This window comes from Neovison vison, chromosome 7 (genome assembly GCF_020171115.1).
Source record: "Neovison vison isolate M4711 chromosome 7, ASM_NN_V1, whole genome shotgun sequence".
In the NCBI taxonomy this organism is placed as follows: Eukaryota; Metazoa; Chordata; class Mammalia; order Carnivora; family Mustelidae; genus Neogale; species Neogale vison.
The window spans coordinates 175,772,608-175,800,067 of NC_058097.1; the positions used below are offsets into that span (position 1 = coordinate 175,772,608).

Here is a 27,460-nt window from a genome sequence, read left to right on the forward strand (position 1 = left end):
GGGGAAACACTGCATTTTGAGTTAGATGACATGGGTATGAGTCTTGGCTTTCCCTATTACTTACTGGTTGTGTAACCTTTACTAATTGTCACTTATATATTGGTTGTATAATATTACTATTTCTGGAGCTGAGTTTTATCAACCTCTAAAGGAAAAAGCTGTGCAACAGAACTGTTGGATCCTTTTCCAGTTCTAATATTTTATGATTCCAAGTGCTGTTGACTTACAAAATTTTAATGATTTATTTCTGCTTTTTCTTTATACCATTTGGGTCATTCTCAGACATAAGCAAAATGGTTTAAACTGTTTCTGTGATCATCAGCTTCCTTCCTTGCTGTAGTGCCAAACACACTGTGGACATGCAAACGAATCTTAATTGATTCAATAATGATTATGATGGCAATGAAGAGCCCAGTGATTTTAATTTGAGCCAAAATCTCTCCCAGTTATATGGCTAGTATTTTGAGTAGCAGCTGTGAACAGATCTGCATTTCCTTCCCCCACGCCACCCTCACAACAGTCTGAAATCTTTGCTTCAAATGAGAAAAATCAGAAGCTAAAAATGCAGCTTCAATCTGTCCTACTGTCCAGTCATTAAACTCCCTATATCGCATTTCTTTAAATCAATCAACTCCTAAATATTATTGCGAGGAAAGAGGGTACAAAGTGGTGAGAGGGAAGTCAGAAGATAAAGGTTCAAATAACAACAAATCATAACTCAGGTTAATATCCATCTTTCAAGATTAGAACATAACATGTCATGAATGACAGAACATATGTGAGCTGATCACTCCAGTGTTTCCAGATATAATTGGAGGTTCATAAATAGTAGCAGGAGTAATTATAGCTACCAGTTACTGAGAGCTTACTGTGTGCCAGGTACTTTCTATATGAGTGTGTGTGTGTGTGTTTGTGTATATTAATGAGATACATACATATACATGTGAAGGGTATGTGATATTATAATCTATAACAAGAAATTTATATTTGGTCTTGGTCTTCTTTTTTAGCAGGAATATAAAACCCTTGGAATTTCCTAAGTGGTCAGCATGATAAAAGTGTCTTTTATGATTCATAATGAGCCCCTTAAACCACACCATAGTTTATGTTAATGAAGGGACTATTGAAAAGGTACAAAGTTGGGGAGGGAAATGGAGCTAGAGATTAAGCTAATCACTGGTAGCCAGTAATTTAATCAATCATATCTACTTAATGAAGCCTCCCTAAAAACCCAAAAGCACAAGGTTCAGAAAATCTCTCAGGTTGGTTAACACATGTAAGGTTCTTGGAAAATGCTGTGTCCCAGAGACAGCAGGAAAGTGCCTCTTCCTACATACCTTGTCCTGGGCATCTCTTACTTGGTGGTTCCTGTTATATCATTTTCTAATAAACTGATAATCTATTAAGTAAAATGTTTTCCTGAGTTCTGTGAGTTACTCTAGCAAATTAATTGAACCTGATTTATAGCCAGTGGCTCAGAAGCACTTATGATTAGCATCTGAAGTGGGGAAACAGCAATCTTGGAGGACTAGACCCTTAACCTGTGGGACCTGACGCTGTCTCCCAGCTGGTGTCACAGAACTGTTGTAACTATTAGTACTAGTGCAGCATCGTTTGTGTTTATAATACCTTAAACTTAGTCACCAACAGAAATCACAGATTTTTTTTGTATCATATTAAAGTTGTAACAGATATCTTAAAATATTACTTATATTCATAAATATACTTTGAAATTATCATAGTTACTAGATTTGGTACTAGACTATGCCATTTTATGCAATTTTTAAATATATCTGCAAATTATTTTTATATTCCTCCCATCAAGAGGTAGGTGCTATGTTCCTACCTCTTGAATCTGGACCAGGCCCAATGACTTGCATATAATCAATGGAATGAGGTGGAAGCGACAATACACACCTCCAGGGGAAATGCCATAAAAGGCTATATACAGTTTTCCCCTTGCTGGAACACAAGCACTGGGAGCTCTGAACCACTATGTAATAAATTCAGGTACCCTACAGTTAGTTACCATGCTATGAGGAAGACCAAACAAGCCTAAGTAGAGAGACCTGAAAGACAGACAGAGTGAGCAATTTGACCAGGCTCAATTATTCTTGTTTTGATTGGTAGAAATAGGTGTATTACAAGGTCTCTCTACTCTGGCTGATGGGAACACAAACTATTCCCAGCCTTGTGTAAGCACCAAAAAGTGTTTGGCCTACTGCTTTTTGGCACCAGGTCTCATGGAATTTTAGTCTTCATTGCACAGATTAATACAACAACAACACTACAACAATACAACAACAAGGGGAAGGCTATACCAAGCCGACCAACCTCTCTCTGTGCCACTTCCTCCTCTCTGATATCTTCTCATGGGTTTCCCTCAATTCCCATCTCTGTCCCCTCCATTCAATGAAACAACTAGTCTCTGTTTAAATTCCCTCCCTGTTCTGCCCTCCATGCAATAGGCTGGAGTCATTGTAGGACTTACCTTTTTTCTCTTCTCTCAGGGATCACAATTACGTATTACCTGTTGTCCAGTGTTTGAAAACAGTCACTTCATACATTATGCCCAATTTTCTAGTTGTTTCCAGGGGGAAGGCAATTCTGCATAAGCAGAAGTTCAAATATAAATGTTAAACCTTACATAAAAAAACTGAATTATGCTGTCTTAAATTCATCTTCAAAAGTACAAACAAAAAGCCCCTCATACTATATTATTAATAGCAAATATTCTCAAAAATGTTCTCTATGATAGCTGTTATCATCTCTAATTTTCCATTCTTTACCTGGGTATATTCTAACTTCCTCACCTGAAAGAGTTCTTATCACACCATCTATGATAACCCATATTACTATAGCTAAAGATTACACTTCAGTTCTTTTCTTACTTGACCTTCTACAACTGTGATACCCAATATGGTAGCCACTAGCCGCATGTAGCTGCTGAGTACCTGAATTGTGGTGAGTTCAAATTAAGAGGTGCTAGAGGTATGAAAGCTACATCAGAGTTCTAGAACTTTGTAAGGAAAAAGGATATAACATACCATATTAATTTTTATGAATTACATGTCCAAATGTTCTAGATATAATCAGTTAAACAAAATAGTTTTAAAATTATTTTCACCTGCTTCTTCTTACATTTGTAATACTGCAACTAGAAAAATGTGACTCTCATTGACTTCTCATGACCAGCACTGTTTTTTTTTTTTTAAAGATTTTGTTTGTTTATTTGACAGACAGAGATCACAAGTAGACAGAGAGGCAGACAGAGAAAGAGAGAGGGAAGCAGGCTCCCTGCTGAGCAGAGAGCCCAACACGGGACTCAATCCCAGGACCCTGAGATCATGACCTGAGCCAAAGGCAGCGGCTTAACCCACTGAGCCACCCAGGCACCCCTGACCAGTACTGTTTTATAGCAACCTCTTGTACTAATATAACCCCTGCTTTCAACTCTCTCCTTCCATAGTTTTGGGGACTCTGCTCTTCCCTAGTTTTCCTGCTATCTCACTGTCTGCTCCTCAGACCTCTCTTCTGAGACCTAAGACTATTGTTCTCAAATTTTGGCATGCCGCAAGATCACTGAATTGCCTGCCAAAAATGCAGATTCCTAGAATTTATCTGTAGAGATTTTAATCTAATCTGGTATAAACCTTTCTTATTAAGAAGATTCTCAATTTCGTTCTTATCTTCTGTTTTTTTCCCAGCTGCTTACTGCATATCTTGGGGATGTCTCAAACAACATATCTAACATTTATTTCTTTGTCTCTATTTTCCCTAACCCTTTGTCCTCCTAGTTACCCAAGCTAGAACCCTAAAATCATTCTCTCCTTCTTCCTCACATCTATATCTAATCAGTTATAAAATCCAACTAAATCTAATTGCTTAACCTCTATCCTCTTTATGCTTTCTTAAATCCCTTACTTCTTCTCAATCTTGACACTATTGATATCACAACAGTTCTTTGTTGGGAGGGATTGTCTTGTGCATTGTAGGATGGTTAGAAGTTTCCCTGTCTTTACCCCAGGAGTTATCAGTAGCACCCCTAGCTTGAAAAATCAAAAATGTCTCCACATGTTACCAAATGTCTTGGGGATGTCATTCTCTCTCTCTTTTTTAAAACAGATTCTTTTTTTTTTTTTTTTAAGATTTTATTTATTTATTTGACAGAGATCACAAGTAGGCAGAGAGGCAGGCAGAGAGAGAGAAGGAAGCAGGCTCCCCGTGGAGCAGAGAGCCTGATGCAGGGCTCAATCCCAGGACCCCGGGATCATGACCTGAGCTGAAAGCAGAGGCTTTAACCCACTGAGCCACCCAGGCGTCCTTAGGAATCACCTTCTAACCCCACAGAGCCACTACCTTGGTTGATTGAGTCCTTCATTATTAATCACCTGCATTAGGGCAAGAGATTCCATCTGGCCCTCCTGCCCAGGACTGGACCTCTTCCCTATTTCCCACTCTCCTTATAGTTATGCAGTTTTCTTCGGTATAAAATCTAGTATTTCTAATATGCAACAAAGGAGGTACTATCTGTCCTCTACTTACCTCTCCAGCTTCCCACTCCAATTATACTGAATTCCTCACAGTTTCCTTAAGGATGGAAGAAAGTCATAAAAAGTGTTAGTCAGAAGAAGTGTTAAGCACACTAGTAGTTTAGGAGATAAATGCAAAGCTCCTGGGATGTTTTATATATAGAATATGAGTAACTATATACTTTGTGAAACATGGGCAGAATTGTGTTAAATATACATAGTAAGTTTGTAAACTATAAGGCATGCCAAAGTTAAATAAAAAACATGATGGGAGAGGGTCATTGATAGTCAAAAAGAGATTAAAAAGCTAAGTTATGAGTAACTGTGCCCTCTTTGGGCTGAAAGATTTGTCAGCCCTAAATTAGCTACCCATGACTCCTAATATAGTTTCACATGTATGTGCTCTATCCAAGAAATGCAAATAAAATCAGCGCTCTGTTCATCGAACTAACTAGTAGACTCTGATTGTTGTCAGGCATGTTTCCCTGCATAGACAACAGAGCAGGGTGTGCCACTAGCCCAAAGCACTTTCCAGTTGTGGGCCTCCTTGGTAGGATCTTAACTTTAGTCCTCACAAGCATATCATCAGTGGAAAAGGCTAATATGGCAGACAGAACATATGAGTATTGCATAACTCATGATTCAGGTGATGTTGTCCTTCCACTTGCTTGCACCCTAAGTGTGTCGACCTATTCCAATTATTTCCCTTGCTTCTCACTAGGTATTTAAATTGATTCAATAAACAAAGTTATTCAGGCATCTTAATTTGGTCTGTAAGCCCTCTGTTTCATTACCTCTAGGATAGCTTAACTCGTACTGTACTTGGAGACCACCAGTATATCAAGTTGTTTTTCCATATTACAGCTCAAGTCAACCATTAATCTCCCCATTGAATGTACCTGGTTTCATGCTTCTCATTTTATCCTGTTCATATCCTTGTGTTTCTATTATGACATTTATCACACCACACTGTGATAAACTGTTTACTCCTCTGTCTCTAGTCTGAGTTCTTTCAAAGCAGAGATAAATTTTATTCTCTTTGTTTCATTATTTCTTAGCAAAGTACCAGCCACAAAGTAACAAAGGAACGATTGAATGTGACCTCCTTCAGACACAGTCAAGGGGATTGTCCCTTGTTTTTGCCTTTCCCATTTCCTGGTTCTAAGACTGACTTGATTTTAGTGAGCAGCAAAACCCTGCCTGATTGCAGGGCAGAACGGAAGGCATAGGATGGACCATAGCTAGGCTCACTGCCTTAAAACAATTTCATAAAATCTATCTATGAAAAACCCACAGCAAATACCCTTCTCAGTGGGGAAAAGCTGACAGCCATCCCTCTGAGATCAGGAACACGACAAGGATGCCCACTCTTACCACTGTTGTTCAACATAGTACTAGAGGTCCGAGCAACAGCAGTCAGACAACAAAAATAAATAAAAGGTATTCAAATTGGCAAAGAAGAAGTCAAATTCTCTCTCTTCACACATGACATGATACTTTATATGGAAAACCCAAAAGACTCCACCCCCAAATTACTAGAACTCATACAGCAATTCAGTAGTGTGGCAGGATACAAAATCAATGTACAGAAATCAGTTGCTTTCTTATACACTAATAATGAAAATATAGAATTGGAAATTAGAGAATTGGTTCCATGTACTATAGCACCAAGAACCATAAGATACATTGGAATAAACCTAACCAAAGAGGTAAAGATCTGTACTTGAGAAACTACAGAGCACTCATGAAAGAAATTGAAGAAGACATAAAAAGATGGAAAAGCACTCCATGCTCATGGACTGGAAGAATAAACATTGTTAAAATGTCTAAATTGCCCAGAGCAATCTATACTTTTAATGTCATCCCAATCAAAATTCCATCAGCATTTTTCAAATTGCTGGAACAAACAATCCTGGAATTTGTATGAAACCAGAAAAGACCCCAAATTGCTAAGAAAATGTTGAAAAAGAAAAACAAAGCTGGGGACATCACATTGCTGATTTCAAGCTTTACTGCAAACCTGTAATCACCGAGACAGCATGGTACTAGCACAAAAACAGACACATAGACCAGTGGAACAGAGTAGAGAGTCCAGATATGGACCTGCAACTCTATGGTCAAATAATCTTCAACAAAGCAGGAAAAAATATACACTGGACAAAAGACAGTCTGTTCAATAAATGGTGCTGGGAAAATTGGACAACTATGTATAGAAGAATGAAACAGGCCCATTCTCTTACACCATACACAAAGATAAACTCAAAATGGATAAAAAAGACCTCAACGTAATACAGGAATCTATCAAAATCCTAGAGGAGAACATACGCAGTAACCTCTTCAACATCAGCCACAGCAACTTCTTTCAAGATATGTCTCCAAAGGCAAAGGAAACAAAAGCAAAAATGAAGTTTTGGGATTTCATCAAGATAAAAAGCTTCTGTACAGCAAAGGAAACAGTCAACAAAACAAACAGGCAACCTACGGAATGGGAGAAGATATTTGCAAATGACACTATAGACAAAGGGCTAATATCCAAGATCTATAAAGAGCTCCTCAAACTCAATAGTCAAAAAAACAGATAATCATGTCAAAAAATGGGCACAAGACATAGACACTTCTCCAAAGAAGATACACAAATGGCTAACAGACACATGAAAAAAATGTTCATCATCACTAGCCATCAGGGAGATTCAAATCAAAACCACATCGAGATACCACCTTACACCAGTTAAAATGACCAAAGTTAACAAGACAAGAAACAAGTGTTGGAGAGGATGTGGAGAAAAAGGAACCCTCTTACACTGTTGGTGGGACTGCAAGTTGGTGCAGTCACTTTGGAAAACAGTGCGGAGATTCCTTAAGAAATTAAAAATAGAGCTACCCTATGACTCCGCAATTGCACTATTGGGTATTTACCCCAAAGATATAGATGTAGTGAAAAGAAGGGCCACCTGTACCCCAATGTTCATAGCAGCAATGGCCACAATTGCCCAACAGTGGAAAGAGCCAAGATGCCCTTCAACGGATGAATGGATAAGGAAGATGGTCCATATAGACAATGGATTATTATGCCTCCATCAGAAAGGATGAATACCCAACTTTTGTATCAACATGGACAGGAATGGAGGAGATTATGCTGAGTGAAATAAGCCAAGCAGAGAGAGTCAATTATCATATAGTTTCACTTCATTGTGCAGCATAAGGAATAACACGGAGGACATTAGGAGAAGGAAAGGAAAACTGAATTGGGGTAAAATTGGAGGGGGAGACCCAGCATGAGAGAGTGTGGACTCTGAGAAACAAATTGAGGGTTTGGGAAGGGAGGGGTTGGGAGGATGGGTGAGACTGGTGGTGGGTATTAAGGAGGGAACTTATTGCAGGGGGCACTGGATGTGGTGCAGAAACAATGAATCTTGAAACACTGAAAAAAATGTTTAAAAAAATAAAATAAATTTAAAAATTAAATTAATAAAATAAAATAAATCAACCTACGGCGGTGTGTTTCATATTACTAGCAAGCTGGCGTGTTGGTGTGCCTGATCTTATTTCTCCGTCTCACATTTTTCACTTGCCTGGTCAAAAACGCAACAGTTTGGGTGCCCCTCCCTGCACCCACACACACTGGAAAATCATTAGAGGCTGAGACCCTTCAGTCTAAGAGATTACAAGCTCTCAAGAACTCTGGATGAACAAAATCCACTTTAAAAACCGAGCACCTAAACTGCAGCAGACGGTAAGGGTCCACAAAATACATGGTTTCTTCCCTCACAAATTTTACAAGCATCTTCCTGAAGCCTACATTTTACTTTAAGTAATAAACATAGCTATTTTTATAGTTTATAATAAAAGCGATACATTTGGGAATACATTTCGTTTGAACAAAAGAAATCACATAAAACGTGAGGCTGTAAATAAAGGGTCTGTTCTTGAGGTTCTTGTAACTCGTTCACCTCTCCAGGGATTAGAGGAGGGGGGTGCAAAAATCTGGCCTCGCGCACGGGCTCCGAGATTTGCGAACACAATCTAAGTCAGTTGAACCTGCATCTTATAAGAAATGGCCCCAGAGAGTTCCCAATTCCCTAACCTCAGAGCTCACACGGAACAGACCGCTCTGCTGAGGTAGCTTCTGAAGCAACCCTTGCCTCACGTTGCATCTTCTGCCAATTAACGCCGCCCCGCCCTTTCCGCCCTCCCGGGAGGCGGGCCAGGCTTGGGTCGCTCTAGGCTTCTCCCTCTTTATGGTAACGCTGAGCCTCTCTAGCTCTCATCCGCCCTCCTCTCAGTGGCAGCGCGGGGAGGTGAGGAAAAGCCGGCCGCCCAGTCTGCCCTACGTGAATGCGGGTGCAGCCCAAACTCCGCAGAGGAGAGCACGAGCTAAGGTGGGAGGGATGGGGGGAGGCTCTGGGAAGGGCGCGACCGGTCCGTGGGTGAGAGGGGGAGCCAGGGCCGGTTCACGAAGGTATGGAAGGAGAGGTGGGCGAGGAGGCCCGGACACGTGAGAGTGACTTCCAGCGGCTGGCTGGGGCCTCCCGCAGCCCGCCACCCTGCAGAGCCCCCGACTTGCCCTACTTCATCTGCGGGCCCCCTGTGTCAGGACCCAGCACAGTTTCTGTCGCATCTGTGCCCTCCGCGGGTTGGTCGCCTCTTTTCGGAAGACCGGGGGCCGGCAAAGCTGTGACTTAGGCTTGCGCTGTTTACTAGAGGGTAATTACGGCCTTGAACCTAGTTCGCTCCAGTTTCGTTTTTTTATTTTAATTTATTTTTTTGTGAGCATCCCCCTAGCCCTAGCTGTTCGGTTGAGGCCGGAGGCCGATCGGTATTCATTTTCCCATCCCTGTAGGATAAATACAATAAATGATCCTTAGATGTCTATGGGAGCTTGAAACATGACGTGGCTGACAGCTGGGGGCGTGATGCTTGTGCCCACCGTGCTGCTGGGGTGGGAATAATTGCAGCATCCTGCGGACCTCCTCACCCCGATTTGGAGAGATTCGTCCTCCTCGGTGTGAGATTGTGGCAGTTTCAAAACGTGTATTCAAAAGACGTTGTTTACGAAGTGCTGGCGTTGATGCCAGAGAAGCTACGACTGTAACACAGGAACTGGGTGATTCCTTGACCTCACAGAGCTTAATATGTTACTGAAAGACCAACAATACAGTTCCTCTTTTGCCTCAGGTGATGCGGAAAATATAACCATACAGCTCCTGCCTTCCCACAGCTGAGAATAGAGAAAAAGTCTTAATGCACCGTTAAATTGTTCTGCAGTCACAGAGAAAGAAGAACCTATTAATAATAGCATTTGAGTAAGGCACACCAGATAGGCAAAAACACTGGTGCTGCCCCGAAAAATAAGTTAGCATTGCCTGGCGCAGAAAGGTCCGTGGGCTTTCCCAGCAGAGAAGAACCCTATAAAGTGAACTTTGCAGGTCATGTAGTTTGACCTAGAGTGTGCGGCATATGAACAAGTAATGCCATGCTAGATGGTCCAGACTCTTATTTTTTAGGAAGAGATGAACGTATTTTCAAGGGAATGATTTAGAGTTTGGTTTCACGATCACTTACTCAACAACTGTAGTGTTAAGTATTGTTTGACAGTTTGGGCCACATCCAGAATCAGGTAGAATAAAGAGAACTTTGCTAATTTTTCTTGGTCTGGAAATAATCTCTCAGTTGTTGAAATCCCATTTCAGTTCTCTTTGGCCTTTAAAGACTAGAAGATTAGAGACAAATTACAAATTTGGAAGCCTGAAGGGTTTGCTAAATTGTTCCCCAAGTGATCTGAAAGTATGCTAGACAAAGCATTAAAAAATCTGAGGGGAAAACATTAGGTAAACCTAGAGTAAATCATTAGGGCCTGATTAAGAGGGGTTCTTCATATAAATTAAAAGTTGTGTTTGTGGGGTTTTTTTTCTTTTTTCCGTTAAGCAAGAACTTGAATGGTATAACAGGCTCTGTGCTAGGCATGTAAGTAGAGCTCTTAAGTTTCGGTTTCATCATGTATAAATGGGGATGATCGTACTTCACTGTTGTCAAGATTAAAGAGATGATGTTTGTGCTTGGTGCTGTACCTGGCACTTACTAGCCTCAGACACTTTAACCAAATATTTTAAGTGGTACTATTGACTATATTTTGGTTTGTAAATCTTTACCTTCCTTGTTGGGCCTGTCTCTTGAGGATTAAGGACTATCTCATTTGGCTCTTTACCCCTTCTAGTGTCCATTCACTTGTGTGAGTAAGTTAGTATTTGAAGATAATGGGTACAAAAAGTTGACAGTTGCAAGAGGCATGATGTGTATGTGTATGCCTATGACTAAAACTGCTGATTCATAAAGGAGGGGCGGATGATTTTTTTTCCCATTAAATACGAGATAATCTGGGAAAATACCTTGTAAATTTCTAAGACACTCTCCTGCCCCCCCCCAAAAGAAAAAAGGCATTCGTCATGAAAGGGAAAGACTCTTATTATAAGTTGACCTAAAAATTCAGCAAATTTCTTGTTTGGCTAAATTTTCTCTGATGCTTTTTCCCACTAATTAGGAAATTGGAAAAGCTGTATTGAGGGAAACCAACATATTGGAAAATATTTTGGGAAATCTCCCTCTAAATTTTGGGAAGGAAAAAAAAACTTATCTTTCCCTGCTATGTTAGTGGCAGTGATGGCTGTGGTGTCCTGTTTGAATCCTGTAGGTGCCCTGCAGTAATGTCCTAGACCTTGTGTTACTAGGAACGCTTGTTAGTGTGGTTTCCTTGTATGAGCGTGCTCAGCTCTATCTAGCCTGCCTGCCTTAGAGTTTTGTAATGGATAGCAAGTGATAATGCTTAAAAGCTTATTCCATAGAATCCAAATATATACATGTATAAATTTTATTTTTTTACGATTTTTATTTATTTATATGAGAGAGTGAAAGGGGGAGGGAGAGGGCACACATGAGGGGAGGGGCAGGGGCAGAGAGGGAGAAGCAGACTTCTCCACGAGCGAACAAAATGGCTGAAGGGGGTCAAAAGGTGCAAACTTAATAGTTATAAAATAAATAACGGAATGTAATGTAAGCATAGTGACAATAGTTAATAACACTGTGTTGCATATTTGAAAGTTGCTAAAGAAGTAAATCTTGAAAGTTCTCATCAGAAGAAAAAAATTTGTAACCATGTGGTGATGGATGTTAACGACTTACTGTGGTGATCTTTCATAATATATGCAAATGTTGAATCATTACCTTGTACACCTGAAATGAATAGTGTTACATGTAAATTTTACCTCAATTTAGAAGAAAAAAAAAAAAACTTCTTTCTTGAGTTTGCAGTGTTCAAGTCATACAAGGAACAAATAATTTTATTTACTACCTAAGGTGGTAGAAGTAAAACAAGGGGTCTAATCTATTCCACACTTATTACCTTGTCTTTTGACTCTTATAGAGTGCTATAAGAATATTAAATGTTAATTTTAGAATCAGAAAACATACTATATTTAGGCACTGAATAAAATGTTGGCAACCCTAAAACACCAGAAACCCAAAATGCAAAAAAATTTTTAGGGATTTTTCAAATAAAAAAAAAAAATCCAGAATTAGTAAAGACTTTATTTGAAAGGGTTATGCACGTAGGGGAAAGGGAACTATTGCAATGGAGAAAATTCTCTGATCAAAAGATCTACCGGCATCTCAAGGGAAGAGTTAAGGTTGCTAGAAGAGACACCTTGATTGGATTACAGATTCTAGAATGTTTTGCCCTGAGGCCAGCCTCTTTTCTGGAGGAGTTATTTTGGGCTCTGGTTGAGGGTGGACCAAAGTTCTGGGACTTGGGGGGCAGGAGAGATACTTAAAATATAGCTAACAGACGTTTTTATTCCATTTGGCCACTTTTGACATGAAGTTAAAGTTAACAGATTTATAGGGGCGCCTCAGTGGCTCAGTCGGTTGAACAGCAGACTTTTGGTTTCGACTCAGGTCATGATCTCTGGGTTGTGAGATGGAGCCTGGAGCCCCCATTGGCCTCCCCACTCAGTGGGGAGTTGGCTTTCCCTTTCCCTCTGTTTTCCACTGGCCCATGTGTGCTAAACTGTGTGTGGTCATACCCTCTTTCTCTCTCCCTCTCCTTTCTCTCTCTCTCAAATAAATAAATAAATCTTTAAGATTGACAAATTTATAACTGAGGCAAAGAATCTTTCCTAGGCATCTGTAAACAAGGGGGTATCCTCAGAGTCTTGTAGAAGCCATTAGGAGAGGAATGGAAGGTTTCTTTGACCATGACTCTTAAAGAATCACGAACACAGGTTCCAGATAAAATTAACTTCTCAAAAGACATTTTTGCTATTTGAAATGGAAAATAAGTATACAAATAAAATTCGCCCACTCCTCTAGAGGAAGGCCTTAGGAGACTTAGTGACTAATTAAGTATTAGTATTTATAAATCCTACTTCACTAGGTGTAGTTGAAAAAAGTACTTGAAGACTTAGATCTCATTTTTATCATAGTAAAAATCTTCCCAAAGGTGGGGCAAAAGAAGTAAATTAAACAGGTCTAAATGAGTGTATTTGAGGTTTTTCATTTGTTACTGGGTTTCATCTTACCCATTTAAAAGCAGTACTTTTTTTTTCTGCTTCCATGATGAATACTAAATATTTTACTGGTAAAAGTGATTAGCTAAAGCAAATTAATCTCTTGCTGTTTAAAAGAATTTTACACACACACAAAGTTCCACAAAAAGAGGGGGCAGAAGTAAAATCATGACTGTCACACACATTGTGAAATTATGAACACACAGATTTTGTTTCCCTTACTAATGAGGGAACTGGTAAGATGTTATAACCAGTTTAAATGACAAAAGAACAGACATATTTCTTGATCAGAAATATTAAAATAAATGAGCACATGGAGGCAAAATGGTCTTCTACAGTGGGCCAGGGAATTCATTGAAACTCCCATTAGACAAAAGTTACAAGAATATAGACAAGAATTGGATTTGCCTTGCTAACCTTTACAGTTGTCAGCTCTGAGATAGTGGAAGCAAGGCAGTGGAAGACCCACAGCTCTTATAATCAGAACGTGAAAACCTTGACATCTCTGCTTTCAACAATGCATAGTTCTCTATACATCTGTTTTATCAAATATATGACTCTCCTCCCTTCATAACCTTCCTTAAATGTCAGACTTCCTGGAAGGCAAGTTCATGTGTGAGTGTGTATTTTCCTTTTTTTAAAAAATACGCTTTACAAATATGGAAATGTTTGGTTAATATTCTCTTAACTGAATTACCTAAAGCAGTGGATCTCAAACTAATATGCTTACATATAACCTGGGGATTTTTTTTTTTTTTTTTAATATGGATCCTGATTCAGTAGGTCTAGAGTCCATACCGAGATTCTTCTTTCCTAATGGGTTCCCAGCTGATTGTGAAGCACTGGTTCGTGGACAATGAATAGTAGGGCATTTCTGATTGTTAATTAAGAAAGGTGTTAGATTAATCATTACATCATTACCTGGAGAACATTGCATCATACAGGTAAAGACAGCAAAATGAAGCTATTGTATTGTCACTTGAAGAAAATAATAAATATTCATTGTGGCCACATTGCTAGAAAATAGACCAAAGCTAGGAAAAGAAGTTGCTGGATCCAAGGAGCTAGCTCTACAGCAGAACTTTAGGGAAGGAAGACAGAAATAAGGACATTGAGTAATACAACAGGGGAGGAGCAGCCAGAGGCTGTAATTTTTAGAAGGCAGGCAGTAACCACTGGCTGAAATTTTGTGCACCTTGAGCTAACCTGACTTTTCCTTTAGCCCTGCATTAGCTGTGCATGAACAAACTGCGTAATAGTAGATCAGGAAACAAACTTAACGTAAGACTTTAAGCAGTAAGACTTCATTAATTCAGGTGTATACCTTTTACTATGACAGTTTTAAATGAGTGGTACAGTTGTGCCATTGAGTTTTAATCAGTGTGGAAAATTTATTTATTTATTTTTTTTACTGTAATTGGAAGTTTACCTTCTGTTAGGACATTTTAATTTTAAACTGAGCAGGTCCTGTGATTTATTAGTGGGGAGTTAAGCTTTCTTTTAGCAACAGGTAAGAAGTAGGGCATAATGTGAAGCTGATACCAAAGAAACATCTCTACTTACTGGAAGATGCAAAAAATTCATAGTACATGAGGTTACCAAATTTAGCAAATAATATGGGGTGTGCATTTAAATTTGTACTTCAGACAAATATCAAATTACTTTTTAGCAGTATTTGGGATACAATTAAAATACATGCATTAGGTACGCCTGGGTGGCTCAGTTGGTTGGACGACTGCCTTCGGCTCAGGGCGTGATCCTGGAGTCCCGGGATCGAGTCCCGCATCAGGCTCCCAGCTCCATGGGGAGTCTGCTTCGCTCTCTGACCTTCTCCTCGCTCATGCTCTCTCTCACTGTCTCTCTCTCTCAAATAAATAAATAAAATCTTTAAAAAATAAAAAAAATAAAATAAAATACATGCATTATCTAAAATTCATATTTAACTGAGCATACTGTATTTTACCTGGTAACTCTAATAGTAAATTTACTCTAACAGTGAGACCTGCGGAATGGCTGCTAATAAAATGGTATTGTGCAACAGTTTAATTCCTTCAAGTGTTCCTCCAAAAGTTCTAGTACTCAAAAGTGTGCCAAGAGCTCAAAATAGTTGGAAGCACCTGTTTACCAGAAGAGGATATTTTCAAGGACTGATAGGGTCATGGTTAAGTTGAATTAAAAACACATTTAACACTGTACTCTCCAACTAGGAGTGCAGGTTCATAGTGGTTTAAAGTTAATAAAAGAATTTATGCTGTTGTGGAAGATGTCCAAGCAAGTACTTATCAGAAAAAAATGATTTAGTAGGAGTTTAATCATATTTCCGATTTTGTAAGGGAGATCACTTAAGTACACTGGCACAACTTAGAGTCTTGCTAATAAAATAAACTCTTCATGAACTATGTAGTAATTTAGACAAGATAAAAGGAAAATAAACACATGAACAATTGCTTACTTGGTCTTTAGAGATTGCACTATTTCAGTGATACTGCAGTACACATTCACTGAAATTTTTTTTATTTCTTATTTTCATTTTGTTATTTAAATTTTAGTGAACATGCAGTGCAATATCGGTTTCTGGAGTAGACTTCAGTGATTCATCACTTACATATAACAGCCGGTGCTCATCACAGGTGCCCTCGTTAATACCCATCCCCCACCTAACCTACCTCCTACCGACTTCCTTCAATCAACCCTCAGTTTGTTCTCTATCATTAAGAGTCTTTTAGGGGTTGTTCCCTCTCCCTTTTTCTCCTTTCCCCCTTCCCATAGAGTTCATGAGTGAAATCATATGGTATTTGTTTTCTCTGAGTGACTTAATTTGACTTAGCATAATATACTCTAGCTCCATTCGTGTCATTGCAAATGGCAAGATTTTATTCTTTTTAATGGCTGTCAGTTGTTTTTCATGTGCTGTCTGTTGTCTATATATCTTGCTTTTTGAAATGTCTACTTAAGTCTTTTGCCAATGTTAATGGTTTGTCTTTTTATTGTTGAGTTACAGTTTTTTTAATCTGGATGCAAGGATTTGGCTGATAAATACTGTTCGCGTATTTTCTCTCTATATATGGCTTTCCTATTAATATTTGAAATTTTGACTTCCGTTGAATAAAAGTAGTCTTTATGAAACCTAATTATCATTTTTTCTGTACGGTAATTGCTTTCTGTTTCCTGAGAAATCTTTGTCTACAGAGCATCATAAATATGGGCTCCAATGCTTTCCCCAGAAGTCTTTAGTTTAACTTTAGTGTTGAAGACTATGAACTATCTTGATTTTCATCTGTAGTGTAGGATACTGGCCAATATTCATTTTTCTCATATGGATATCCATTTATTTCAAAACCACTTGTTGAAAACCTGACTTTTCCCATAGGATTGGCTTTATCCCTTTACCAGAAATCACTTGTGCATAAAATGGGTATATATCTCTTGGGTTTATATTTGATCCCACTGATATGTATATATCTATCTTTAAGATGATTCCATACCAGGGCACCAGTCAACAAGTGTCTGCCTTCAGCTCAAGTCGTGATCCCAGGACCCTGGAATCAAGTCCCACATTGGGCTCCCTGTTCATCAGGAAGCCTGCTTCTCCCTCTCCTGCTTCCTCTGCTTGTGTTCCTCTGTCGCTGTTTCTCTCTCTCTCTCTCTGTCAAATAAATAAATAAAATCTTTTAAAAAAAGATGATTCCATACCATCCTGATTAGAGTTAAGTCCATTCTGATTGGACTGGAAGGCCTTCCAGCTTTATTCTTTCTTATGGTTGCTTTGGATGTAGGAAGTCCTTTGTATTTCTGTGTAAATTTTAGATGAAGCTTATTAATTTATGATTATGATTGCATTGAATCTATAAATTAACATGAGGAGAACAGACAGTCAACCAGTTTTGTGTCTTGAGGTATGGTAGATCTCACTATTTATTTTGGTCTTTTAAAATATTAACAAATTTTGTAGATGTTAGAGACGTTCCATGTTTTGTTAAAATTATTCCTGAGTATTTCTTAATTTGGTGACACTTTTTTTTTTTTAAGATTTTATTTATTTATTTGACAGAGATCACAAGTAGGTAGAGAGGCGGGGGGCAGGGACGGGGGGTGCGGGGAGCAGGCTCCCTGCTGAGCAGAGAGCCCGATGCAGGACTCTATCCCAGGACCCTGAGATCATGACCTGAACTGAAGGCAGAGGCTTTAACCCACTGAACCACCCAGGCGCCCAATTTAGTGACACTTGATGGTTGTGACTTGTGGATTCTCTGTACTAAATTGTTTTTATGAATTTTTTTGCCTATGTTCACAAGGAATTTTGGTCTTTTAAGTTTTTATTTATTTATTTACTTATTTATTTCCTGTTTTGGAATGTCCTTGGTCTTGTATCAAGGTAATACCTGCCTCAAATAAAATAAGTTGAGAATGGAGAAGAAAAAAAAAAAAAAAAGATAAAAGGAAATTAAAGGAACAGATTTCCCAGTAGCCAAGGAAAAGAATTCCCTAGTGGGTAAAAATGTATTAGTTCTATGGACAAACAGAATTTCTAAAACAAATTTCTAAGTTCCTAGATGCTTTTCCTATTAAATATGGTCAAGGTAGTCCAAGTCTTTGAATGCTTAGAAATAATTTTATGTTCAGAAAATCACAGATCAGTGGCTACAAATTGGTGATAGTTATTACAAATGTAAGGAATCAAGCATCAATGAGAGAGAAAACATTAGGAGTTTCCATAATGTGCTAAGGAGGTTGTTAATCAAGTTTCTTTCCTGGTGTTGATTGTTAAGGTCAGAGCCAGACTTCTGTCCCGTGTCTGTTATAGTACAGTACAGCATAGTTTGTTGTTTTATAACTGTATCTCTGGCTTCCTCTCTTCTATTTCTTCACTTATTTTAACCCACATTTCTGTTAAAAGAAATTTAATTATTTGTATAATACAAGCTATTTTATCTGATGCACTAGACACCATTACTAGGAAGTTAAATTTTAAAAGTTGGTTGAATATATAAATATGCTCCATCTTAATTAGCTTTTAAACATTTTAGGTTAAAAATGTCCAGTGACATTTTGAACTTTAGATTGTATTCTATTTTTTAACTTTTTAAATAGAGTATTTTAACTGAGAACAGATATATATGTATTCACTATTTTTTATTACATGAGTCACCTTTGTATGTGGTTTTATATGATTCTTTTTTTTTTCTGAAGAAAACGCTGGGAAGTATCTAAGCTTTCTAACCAGTTTTGTTTGTTTGTTTGTTGTTTGTTTGTTTTTTAATATGGAGCAAAGTTTTAAAAAACACTTGCAAAATAGCAGAATCCTAGCTATTTCAACACTCTGCCACCACCCAGATTTCAGTGGTTCACATATACTTTCAATACTTCTTTTCCTACTGACTTGTATTTGTGACTTTTTCCTTAAGAATTCAACTTAGTTGGGGCACCCGGGTGGCTCAGTGGGTTGAGCCTCCACCTTCGGCTCACGTCATGGTCCCAAGGTTCTGGTTTGGAGCCCCTCATCAGGCTCTCTGCTCCGCGGGAAGCCTGCTCCCCCCTCTCTCTCTGCCTGCCTCTCTGCCTATTTGTGATTTCTGTCTGTCAAATAAATAAATAAAATCTTAAAAAAAAAAAAAAAGGAATTCAACTAAGTTTTTGTATTTGCTTTGAAAAATATTTATGAAAACTTTTAGATGGAAAGTACAGAAAATAATGAAAACACTGTGTACATGCCTTCAATTTAATCTTCCATAAATCTCTTTTTTAAAAGTTTCCTTCCTCCTTAGAAATACGTGTACCACAGGGGTACCTGGGTGGCTCAGTGGGTTAAAGCCTCTGCCTTCAGCTCGGGACATGAGCTCTCTCTCTTCCTGCCTCTCAGCCTACTTGTGATCTCTGTCTGTCAAATAAATAAATAAAATCTTTAAAATTAAAAAAAAAAAAAGAAATATATATACCACAAAGTTGTTATTACTCAAGTATATTTTAGCATGATTCTTATTTTCATCTATAAACCATGCACGCTATTTTGTGTGTTTAAAATTTTACATAAATGTATTCTTTTACAACTTTTTCACTTAGGATTATCTTTAAGATTTATCCATGGTGATTCTTATAATTCCTGTGGTTAACTGTCCTATAGGAGTGTTGAGTAATCCATGGTTTCTTGTCCTTAAAATTAGGTAATTTCCAACTTTTCACTGTCAAAGACAGTAAATGCTCAAATGTAAATACACAGTGCTCAAAGGCAATAAATACACAAAAGTCCTTGTGCTCTTTTGGGACATTTATTTTTTTGGCAGACATCTAGACCAGAAAGTGCAAGGTCCTGGGATGTAGACTTGTTTAATTTTGTGAGAAATTGCCAGAAAGACTCTGAAGCAGTTAGAGTTTACATTCCTGTCAATGTATAAGGAGCATGTAAGAGTTGGCCACATTTTAACCAGCACTAGGTTATCAGATTTTTAAAATTTTGCTCAGCAAGTGTTTGAGAAATGGTATTCAGTTTGCGCCTTTTTTTTTTTAATAACTATAAAGGTTGAACATCTTTGCATGCATTTATTGGCTGTTTTGTTCTCTTCCTTGAGTTGAGTATCTGTATTTGCTTAGTTTTTGTTGTTGTTGTTTTTTAAGATTTTATTTATTTGAGAGAGAGAGAGGAAGAGAATCATGGGCCGGAGGGGAGGGTCCAGAGGGAGAGGGAAAAGCAGACTACCCGCTGAAAGGTAGCCCAAAGCGAGGCTGGATCCCAGGATCTTGGGATCATGTCCTGAGCAGAAGGCAGACCTTAACTAACTGAGCCACCCAGGTGCCTCCGTTTGCTTAGTTTTCTAATGGGTTCTTTGTCATTTTCTAATTGATCTGTAAATGTCAGAATTTTTAATGTATATTCGGGATAATAATCCTAACCATAGCTTTCAAGTGTGGCTGTTTTTCCTCCTTTAGATTTATAAGGAAATGTTTAATTTTGACATATAATCAAATGTATCCATCTTTTCCTTTGGTATGTGCTTTCTTGTTTGAGACATTCTCTATCCCAATGTTGCAGTCTTCCATGTTTTCTTAGAAACATTAGTATAGTTTTTCTTTTCTTGTTCCATTCTTGAATCCATCTGGAGTTGATTTTTGTGGGAAAGAGATCTTAGTCTTGTCTTTTTCTATGTGGTTAGCTGCTTACCCCCCTAATATTTCATTCATTAATACACAGTACCCACTGATTTTATAAAATCATATGTCATATACTACACCAAGCCTGCATCTTTTTATGGATCTATTCGTCTATACTATTCTACATTTGTCTATACTACTGTTACTCTAAACACCACACTTTTAATTATAACAGCTTTATGGCAAATAAATACCCAACTTTGTTTTCCTTCAAGGCTATCTTGACTGGATTTTTACTCATCCATATAAACCCAACTGCTGAATTCCAAAGGGGAGTGGGTGGAATACCTGCTGGGATTTGACTGGAATAGTATTGAATTTACAGATAAATTCCCAGGAAGTTTATATGCCTCAGTAAGATTTCCCATGATTAATTTCTACATTTATTTAGGAGATCCTTTTTGTATTTTTGTTTGATGATTTTCTCCGTAAAAGTCTTGCATGTCTTTTGTAGGATTGATTTTGTAAGGTCTCTTAATGTTTTAGGTTTCCAGCATCATTGTTGAATTACCTAACTAGTTTTAATAGCTCGTCTGTTGAACCTTTAGTATTTTCTGTGTAGATATTTATGTCATCTTTGAGTAGTACTTCTTCTCAATCCCTGTTAATACAATGTTAAGTGGAAGCTTTAATACAGTGTTAAATAGCAGGTATTCTTTTGTAATTCTAACTTTAGAGGGAATGCTTCTAATGTTTTATGATTAAATAATGTTTACTGTAAGCTTTTGGTGAATGTCTTTCTAGTCCTTGCATGCTAAGAGTTTCTTTCTTTTAAATAGGTGTGGAATTTTATCAAATGCCTTTTCAGTTTCCCAGATGAAAATTTTGCAGCACAAATCTGAGTTCAGTGTTTTCTCGAGGGCAATCAGCACATGACCTACTAGAGAGCGATCCCGAAACAAAATCAAGCAGGGGAAATTTGCTGGAATCCAGAGTGATGGATCCATGTTCAGTTGGAGTTCAGCTTCGTACCACAAACGAGTGCCATAAAACCTACTACACTCGTCACACTGGTTTCAAGACTTTGCAAGAATTGTCATCAAATGATATGCTTTTACTTCAACTTAGAACTGGAATGACACTTTCTGGGAACAATACCATTTGCTTCCATCATGCAAAAATTTACATTGACAGATTTGAGGATTTGCAGAAGTCATGTTGTGACCCATTTAACATACACAAAAAACTAGCCAAAAAAAATTTGCATGTAATTGACTTAGATGATGCCACTTTTCTGAGTGCAAAATTTGGAAGGCAGCTTGTACCTGGTTGGAAGCTTTGTCCAAAATGTACACAGATAATCAATGGAAGTGTGGATGTTGATTCTGAAGACCGGCAGAGAAGAAAACCTGATTCGGATGTATGTATAGCATTCATTTTTTTCCTGCTGTCTTACTTTTACAGTGTGCGGTTTTGTCGAATTGTAAAGAAATCATATTTATGTTATTATTTATTATACTAATTATGAATTAAACCTGGGGAGGTGAAAATAAATGGTGTTTCTAAATATTTCTGTATACCCAGACTGGATAATAAAATAAGCTTGAGAATGGAAAAGAATGGAATAGCATATTATGTCCAAGACTCCAGCTATAACTCCCAGGGCTAAGATGTTGAGGGTGGCTTTTAGAACATTCTGGTAAAGCCAGGACTTAATTGTTATCTTAGTTTCTTTTCTAATACCAAAGTAACTGAGTGAGACCTGCCAGCCAGTGAGGATCTGTATAGCAAAATGAATTCCCCTTTATATGAAGGACTTAAAAATGACTGCTTTAAAATGAACACCAGAGAAGTGATTTGCAATAATTGTTTCTTCAACCTTTCTTTCTCCTTTGGCACAATTACCATTTTTGTTTGGGTTTTTTAGTTGCTGTGAGTTTCCATTGCTTTCTAGCTCTGAGTTCTTACTTGCTAATTTAAGAACTCCCTATGGTCAAAAAGCATACATTTTTACATTGTAAATACTAAATATTTATAACTCCCTTTTTCACATTCCTACCCTCAGATTATTTAACTATATGAGAAAAAAACTGAGATTTCATAAAGCTATCTTTGGTGTAGAACAAAGACAAGTATATCAAAGGAGCACTTCTCAAAATTTCTACTTATAACCAATTTATAATTCTTGCTGCTGGGATATTTTTCTCAATTTCCTCCTTTTCATTATATTAATAAGCCAAATTAAAAGATAATTAAAATTTTAAATTATATGTAGTGCTTCCCTTTTGTTCTCCCCTCAGAGGCATATCTCTAGGACCCAGTGTTCTCTTGCAGTTCATACTAGGTTCTTGCTGCTGTCACTTTAGAGTTTTGTCCATTTCATTTATTTGTTGCTCTTGTGGAATATATCACGTAAACTGTTTTTTTCCCCAAATAGTGAATCATTAATTCATTATATATGTATAATATTATAGAATATTATATATAAATATATTTATATATTATTTATATGATATATATAGAATTCATTGTAATAATGATGGTTAAATCCCTAACCATCAAAATTTTGTTTTACCAAAGCTTTTTAAGAAGATGATAATACTATTTCAGAACTTGAAACCATATTACCTCTCTGCTTTTAAAAATATATAAAATAAAAATTTAAAAATAAAATAAAAAAATTAAAATTAAAAATATGTAAAGTAGAACCTTTCCTTAAGAACTCAAGATCATATTAGGAACCTCAGTTTTGGTTTATTTATTTATTTATTTAATAAATTTTTTTTTCAAATTGAAAGAGAGCATGAGCGAGGAGAAGGTCAGAGAGAGAAGCAGACTCCCTGTGGAGCTGGGAGCCAGATGCGGGACTCGATCCCGGGACTCCAGGATCATGACCTGAGCCGAAGGCAGTTGTCCAACCAACTGAGCCACCCAGGCGTCCCAGTTTTGTTTTTTTTAAAAGATTTAATATTTTTTAAGTAACTTCCAAACCCAACATAGGGCTCGAACTCAGCACCCCAAGATCATGAGTCATACATATACTCCACTGCCAGGTGCCCCAGGAACCTCAGCGTTATGCCAATGGGTTATACAGCAGTTTTTCTATGTTTTCTCCCATCTCAACAACAGCCATTGCAGTTTTTACCAAGCCTGTTGCCCCTCCTGATATGCCAGAGACTAAAATTAGGTAATGAAAATATTACAACTAAATTAACCGTAAACTTTGAATATTGTCTAGGGCTGTATAAAGGTTGCACTTGAGCTCTAAAACCTTTTTCTTATTTTTTTGTGAATTCCAGACCGTCCTTCAGGTTAAGGAATAATCTGGATTAACATTAAGTTAAATATTAATCTCTTCATGGTAGATTGTCAAGATTTGAGTTGATAATTTGTTTTCCTTTATTCAGGGAAGAACTGCAAAAGCTTTGAGGTCATTGCAGTTTGCAAACCCAGGAAAACAAACTGAATTTGCTCCAGAAACTGGTAAAAGAGAAAAAAGAAGGCTCACAAAAAATGCAGCTGCTGGTTCTGACAGGTAGGCTCTGTGTTCACTGAAGACCCATTAACTTGCTGCTTCAAATGGAGTTGTATTGCTTCACTATTTTAAGTTTTGAATTTTCTGGGTAGATGTTTTAAATTAGAAGATCTGGGATTAGTAAGAATATCCAAGGACTACATAAAAATCAAGGCATCCCTTTCAACTCTAAAAATTTATTTCTAAGAAAGAGTCAACGAAGTGAACAAGTTAACATTTTTGGCATGAGAATTCAAATTTAAACATATTACACCTAAAACAATTTTTTAAAAGTATTGGTATTATATAATTGGTATATCACTTCTCTATGGGTGGCAGCCAAAAAGTCAATCTTAGAAGAATTCAAGGTTGCTTTTTATTTTTTACATGTCTAAAATAGAAACAGTTATGGTACAGTCAACAGAATGATTGAGAAAACTAAATTGTTTAGAATGACTTTTTAAATTGAACATTTCTAAAGTACAGGTTGACAAAGAAATATTAGTGCAATCATTCAGAATTATTTTCTACATATGCCATTTATTCCATCTGTTAAGATTTTCCACTGAGTCATTTAATTGTTTTTAAGCCATATTTGCTAAAGTCTATTAAAGAACAAGAAACAGATTAATTGCAGTATAAAAACAAGTAGGGTCATAGAAAGAGATTGGTAACCAACAGAATGTCCCATTATTAAGCTGCCATTCTCTGTTGTTGCTGTTAAGGTAAGGGGATAATACTTCAAACAAATACATTTTTTGGAAATGGTAAAGGAATTGACTGAGTTGACTTTTAAATGGACTTCTAGAGGCATATTCAGGCTTCTTGGATTTGTCTCCACACTTAGAATGAGGTCTCTTCTCACAACAGAGTTCATTTACTACTAATTATAGCGTAGGCTTGAGTCTGGTAAGTTATGTACTAGTTTTGTAGGACATCATCCCTAATTCAAAATATTACACCTTAAATTTGTTTTCATTACCTTATTTTCAAAAACATATTCAAAAATATTGTGTTTGTGAGGTATAATTCGTCTTGTGTTTTATTTTACAGACAAGTGATACCAGCGAAGAGTAAGGTCTATGATAGCCAGGGTCTCCTAATTTTCAGTGGAATGGACCTTTGTGACTGCCTCGATGAAGACTGTTTAGGATGTTTCTATGCTTGTCCTGCCTGTGGTTCCACCAAATGTGGAGCCGAATGCCGCTGTGACCGCAAGTGGCTGTATGAGCAAATCGAAATCGAAGGAGGAGAAATCATTCATAACAAACATGCTGGATAGTTTGTGGTATCAAATTATGGGCTCTTTAAAGATGCCTTCTCTATTTCTAAATCTCTATCATCCTAAGATAAATTTTCAAAGTTGATTGCCAAATGACAGAGAATTTGAAAACCACCTCAACATACACTCACTGGGCACTAAAGTTGCATTTAGGGTGCTTTAAGATTCATTATCTGATGTAAATTTAGATGGGCTATTCCTCAGCAGTCCTCTTTAAGCCTGTCTGGGTCAGTGTTAACAAGGAGGCAAACAAAGACAGTCCTCCATTAGCACAGCTCAAATTTCAGTTAGCACGGTCTGTACTGTGAGCAGTTAGGTGAAGTACAGACTTCCCTGATAGCCCTTTGGTCCAAGGATCGTTATGTAACAGACGTGCTTCATCATCACTGACCAGTCACAGTACTTCTCTCAAATTCTGCTAGTGACTGGTTACTGCACATCTGTCACTCGGTGCACTCACAGCAAAGCATGTGGTTGTGTTGTCTCCTTGTCACACATGTGACATTTTACAAAAGTAGATCATCAAAAGAACTGGCCAACAAAGATAAAAATGAGTGAAGAAATGAAAAATGGTAATGCTAGATGTGAGATTTGAACTGAATGGTAAGTGGAGTTATGGAAGAACTCACTGATGGGAATGTTGAGTCTCAGTATGCAGCTGAGGGAACCCCATGGAGACAAGCTTCATGTAATAAGGAAATTGGTTGTGACGAGAAGGTTGAATAGGTCCCAGAGGAAGTGATGGTAAAAACTTCACGTTAAAGATTAGTTATTTTGCAACATTGAAAGTACAAATGATAAAATGGTGGAAACTGATCCAAACTTGAATATGACAGTTCGCAATGGCATAGAATAGATGCTTACTTAGTATCCTAAGTTAACAAAAAGGCAAGTACTGTTCAAACCCCTTTTGATTAGTTTTTTACAGTGAAATAATACTTTCTCAATGTTTCTGATGTTTTAAATTACAGTATACTAACATACTTTTTACAGTGTTTTCAGGGGTTTTTTTGTTTATAACTGAGTGAGTTTTTAATATTTTGACAGATTTTTTAAAGGTCACAGAGTATTTTCCCCCATTGATTATTAAGATTGCTTTGAATGGCTATTTTTTTATGGTCCTGCACTATTATGCAAGCTAAGGACTGACTGTAGCTGAGAACAGTGTCCACCTACTACAGGAAAAATTAATTCTGATAAAACTAGGTGGTTGATTAAAAGTATTTTGAAAATAATCTACTTATCTAAATGCTAAAATTTATCTCACAATTTACCCTTAAAAAAAAAAGCCTTAGTATTGTAAACCTTTCATTGTTTAGACCAGACGTTCTTGGTAAAAGTATGTTCTTGATGGAAAAATCTCATTCTTTGTATAAAGCATGGATAGCATGGATATACATATAATACATAAATAGGGATACATTATATCGATGGTATTAAAGTTTTATGGGGTGGTAATTAGGATTAAAAGGCCTGAAAGCTTTAAGGAGTAATAATGAGGGAAAAAAAGTTAGAGAAACACTGGTTGAGAGAGAGTATAAGTTATTTGAAAATTGCATCTTAATGTACTGGTTTTTATGGGATTTGTATGGGTGCTGTTTGGAGGATGAGAGTAGGTGATAACTGGTCTTTTTTTAAGCAGCCACCTATCTGTCTAAAATTGTACCATCTAGGACATTGCCACTAAACAAGGCTTTTGCTTGGTTTTCCCTATATTAGAGTACTTTGGTTTAATCAGATGAACTTTTAGCAGTTTGAAATACTTACTAGCCATTGAAACAAAATTTATACGACCAGTTTGATTAAATTGACTAGTAGAGGTTTATTTTTACTCCTGTATACTTCTGGTATCTGTTTACTTTGATGGAATGCCACTTTGAACCATGAAATTGTAATTAAGTTACACTTGTCACTGGCCTAGTTATCAGAATTATGGTTAGTAAGTATAGTTAATATCAATTAACATTTCAAAAGAGCACTGGCAAAAAGAATATTTTGGCTTTATATACTTAAATCAGATGCTAGATTTTTTTTTTCTGAATTAAGGAAAAATTTTGTTATAGAGGACACACAGACTTCTAATTTTATCTGAACTTCTGGGTTCATTAGACATTAGTTGCATTACTGCCAGTGTTTTGTTGGTTCAAAGTAAGTATGATTTAGTATATTGCTTAAGCTATTCATAAGGGACAGATTTAAATCTTAGGGTTTTTGTTGTTTAAAACAAATATATTTTCAAAAGAATAAATGACTTTAAAATTCAAATTGTTTCTATTTCAGCATTCCTTAGTGGAACATTAATTGTTTTTCAAAGATGGTAATAGTTAACTTAACTTTCAAGGGTAAATTTCTTGAACAGTTTTGCTTTTATTTGTTCATTATATCTATTTAAGAAACCGGACTTTTCATGAACATGCACAATGTTTATAGAGAGAGGTATGTCTAATTTAGGGTACACTATAATAAAAGCTGTGTTTTGGGAAAATTA

At 37.1% G+C, this 27,460-nt stretch overlaps 1 protein-coding gene across 1 annotated transcript; it reads left to right on the top strand.

The window, feature by feature from the left end:
- Positions 1–8,787: 8,787 nt before the first annotated feature.
- Positions 8,788–27,460, top strand: LOC122912809 (ADP ribosylation factor like GTPase 14 effector protein). The gene is made up of 4 exons (XM_044259004.1): positions 8,788–8,911; positions 21,016–21,596; positions 23,584–23,711; positions 24,744–27,460. The coding sequence occupies exons 2-4, from the start codon at positions 21,174–21,176 to the stop codon at positions 24,970–24,972; spliced, it is 780 nt and encodes a 259-aa protein (XP_044114939.1). The 5' UTR covers positions 8,788–8,911; positions 21,016–21,173; the 3' UTR covers positions 24,973–27,460.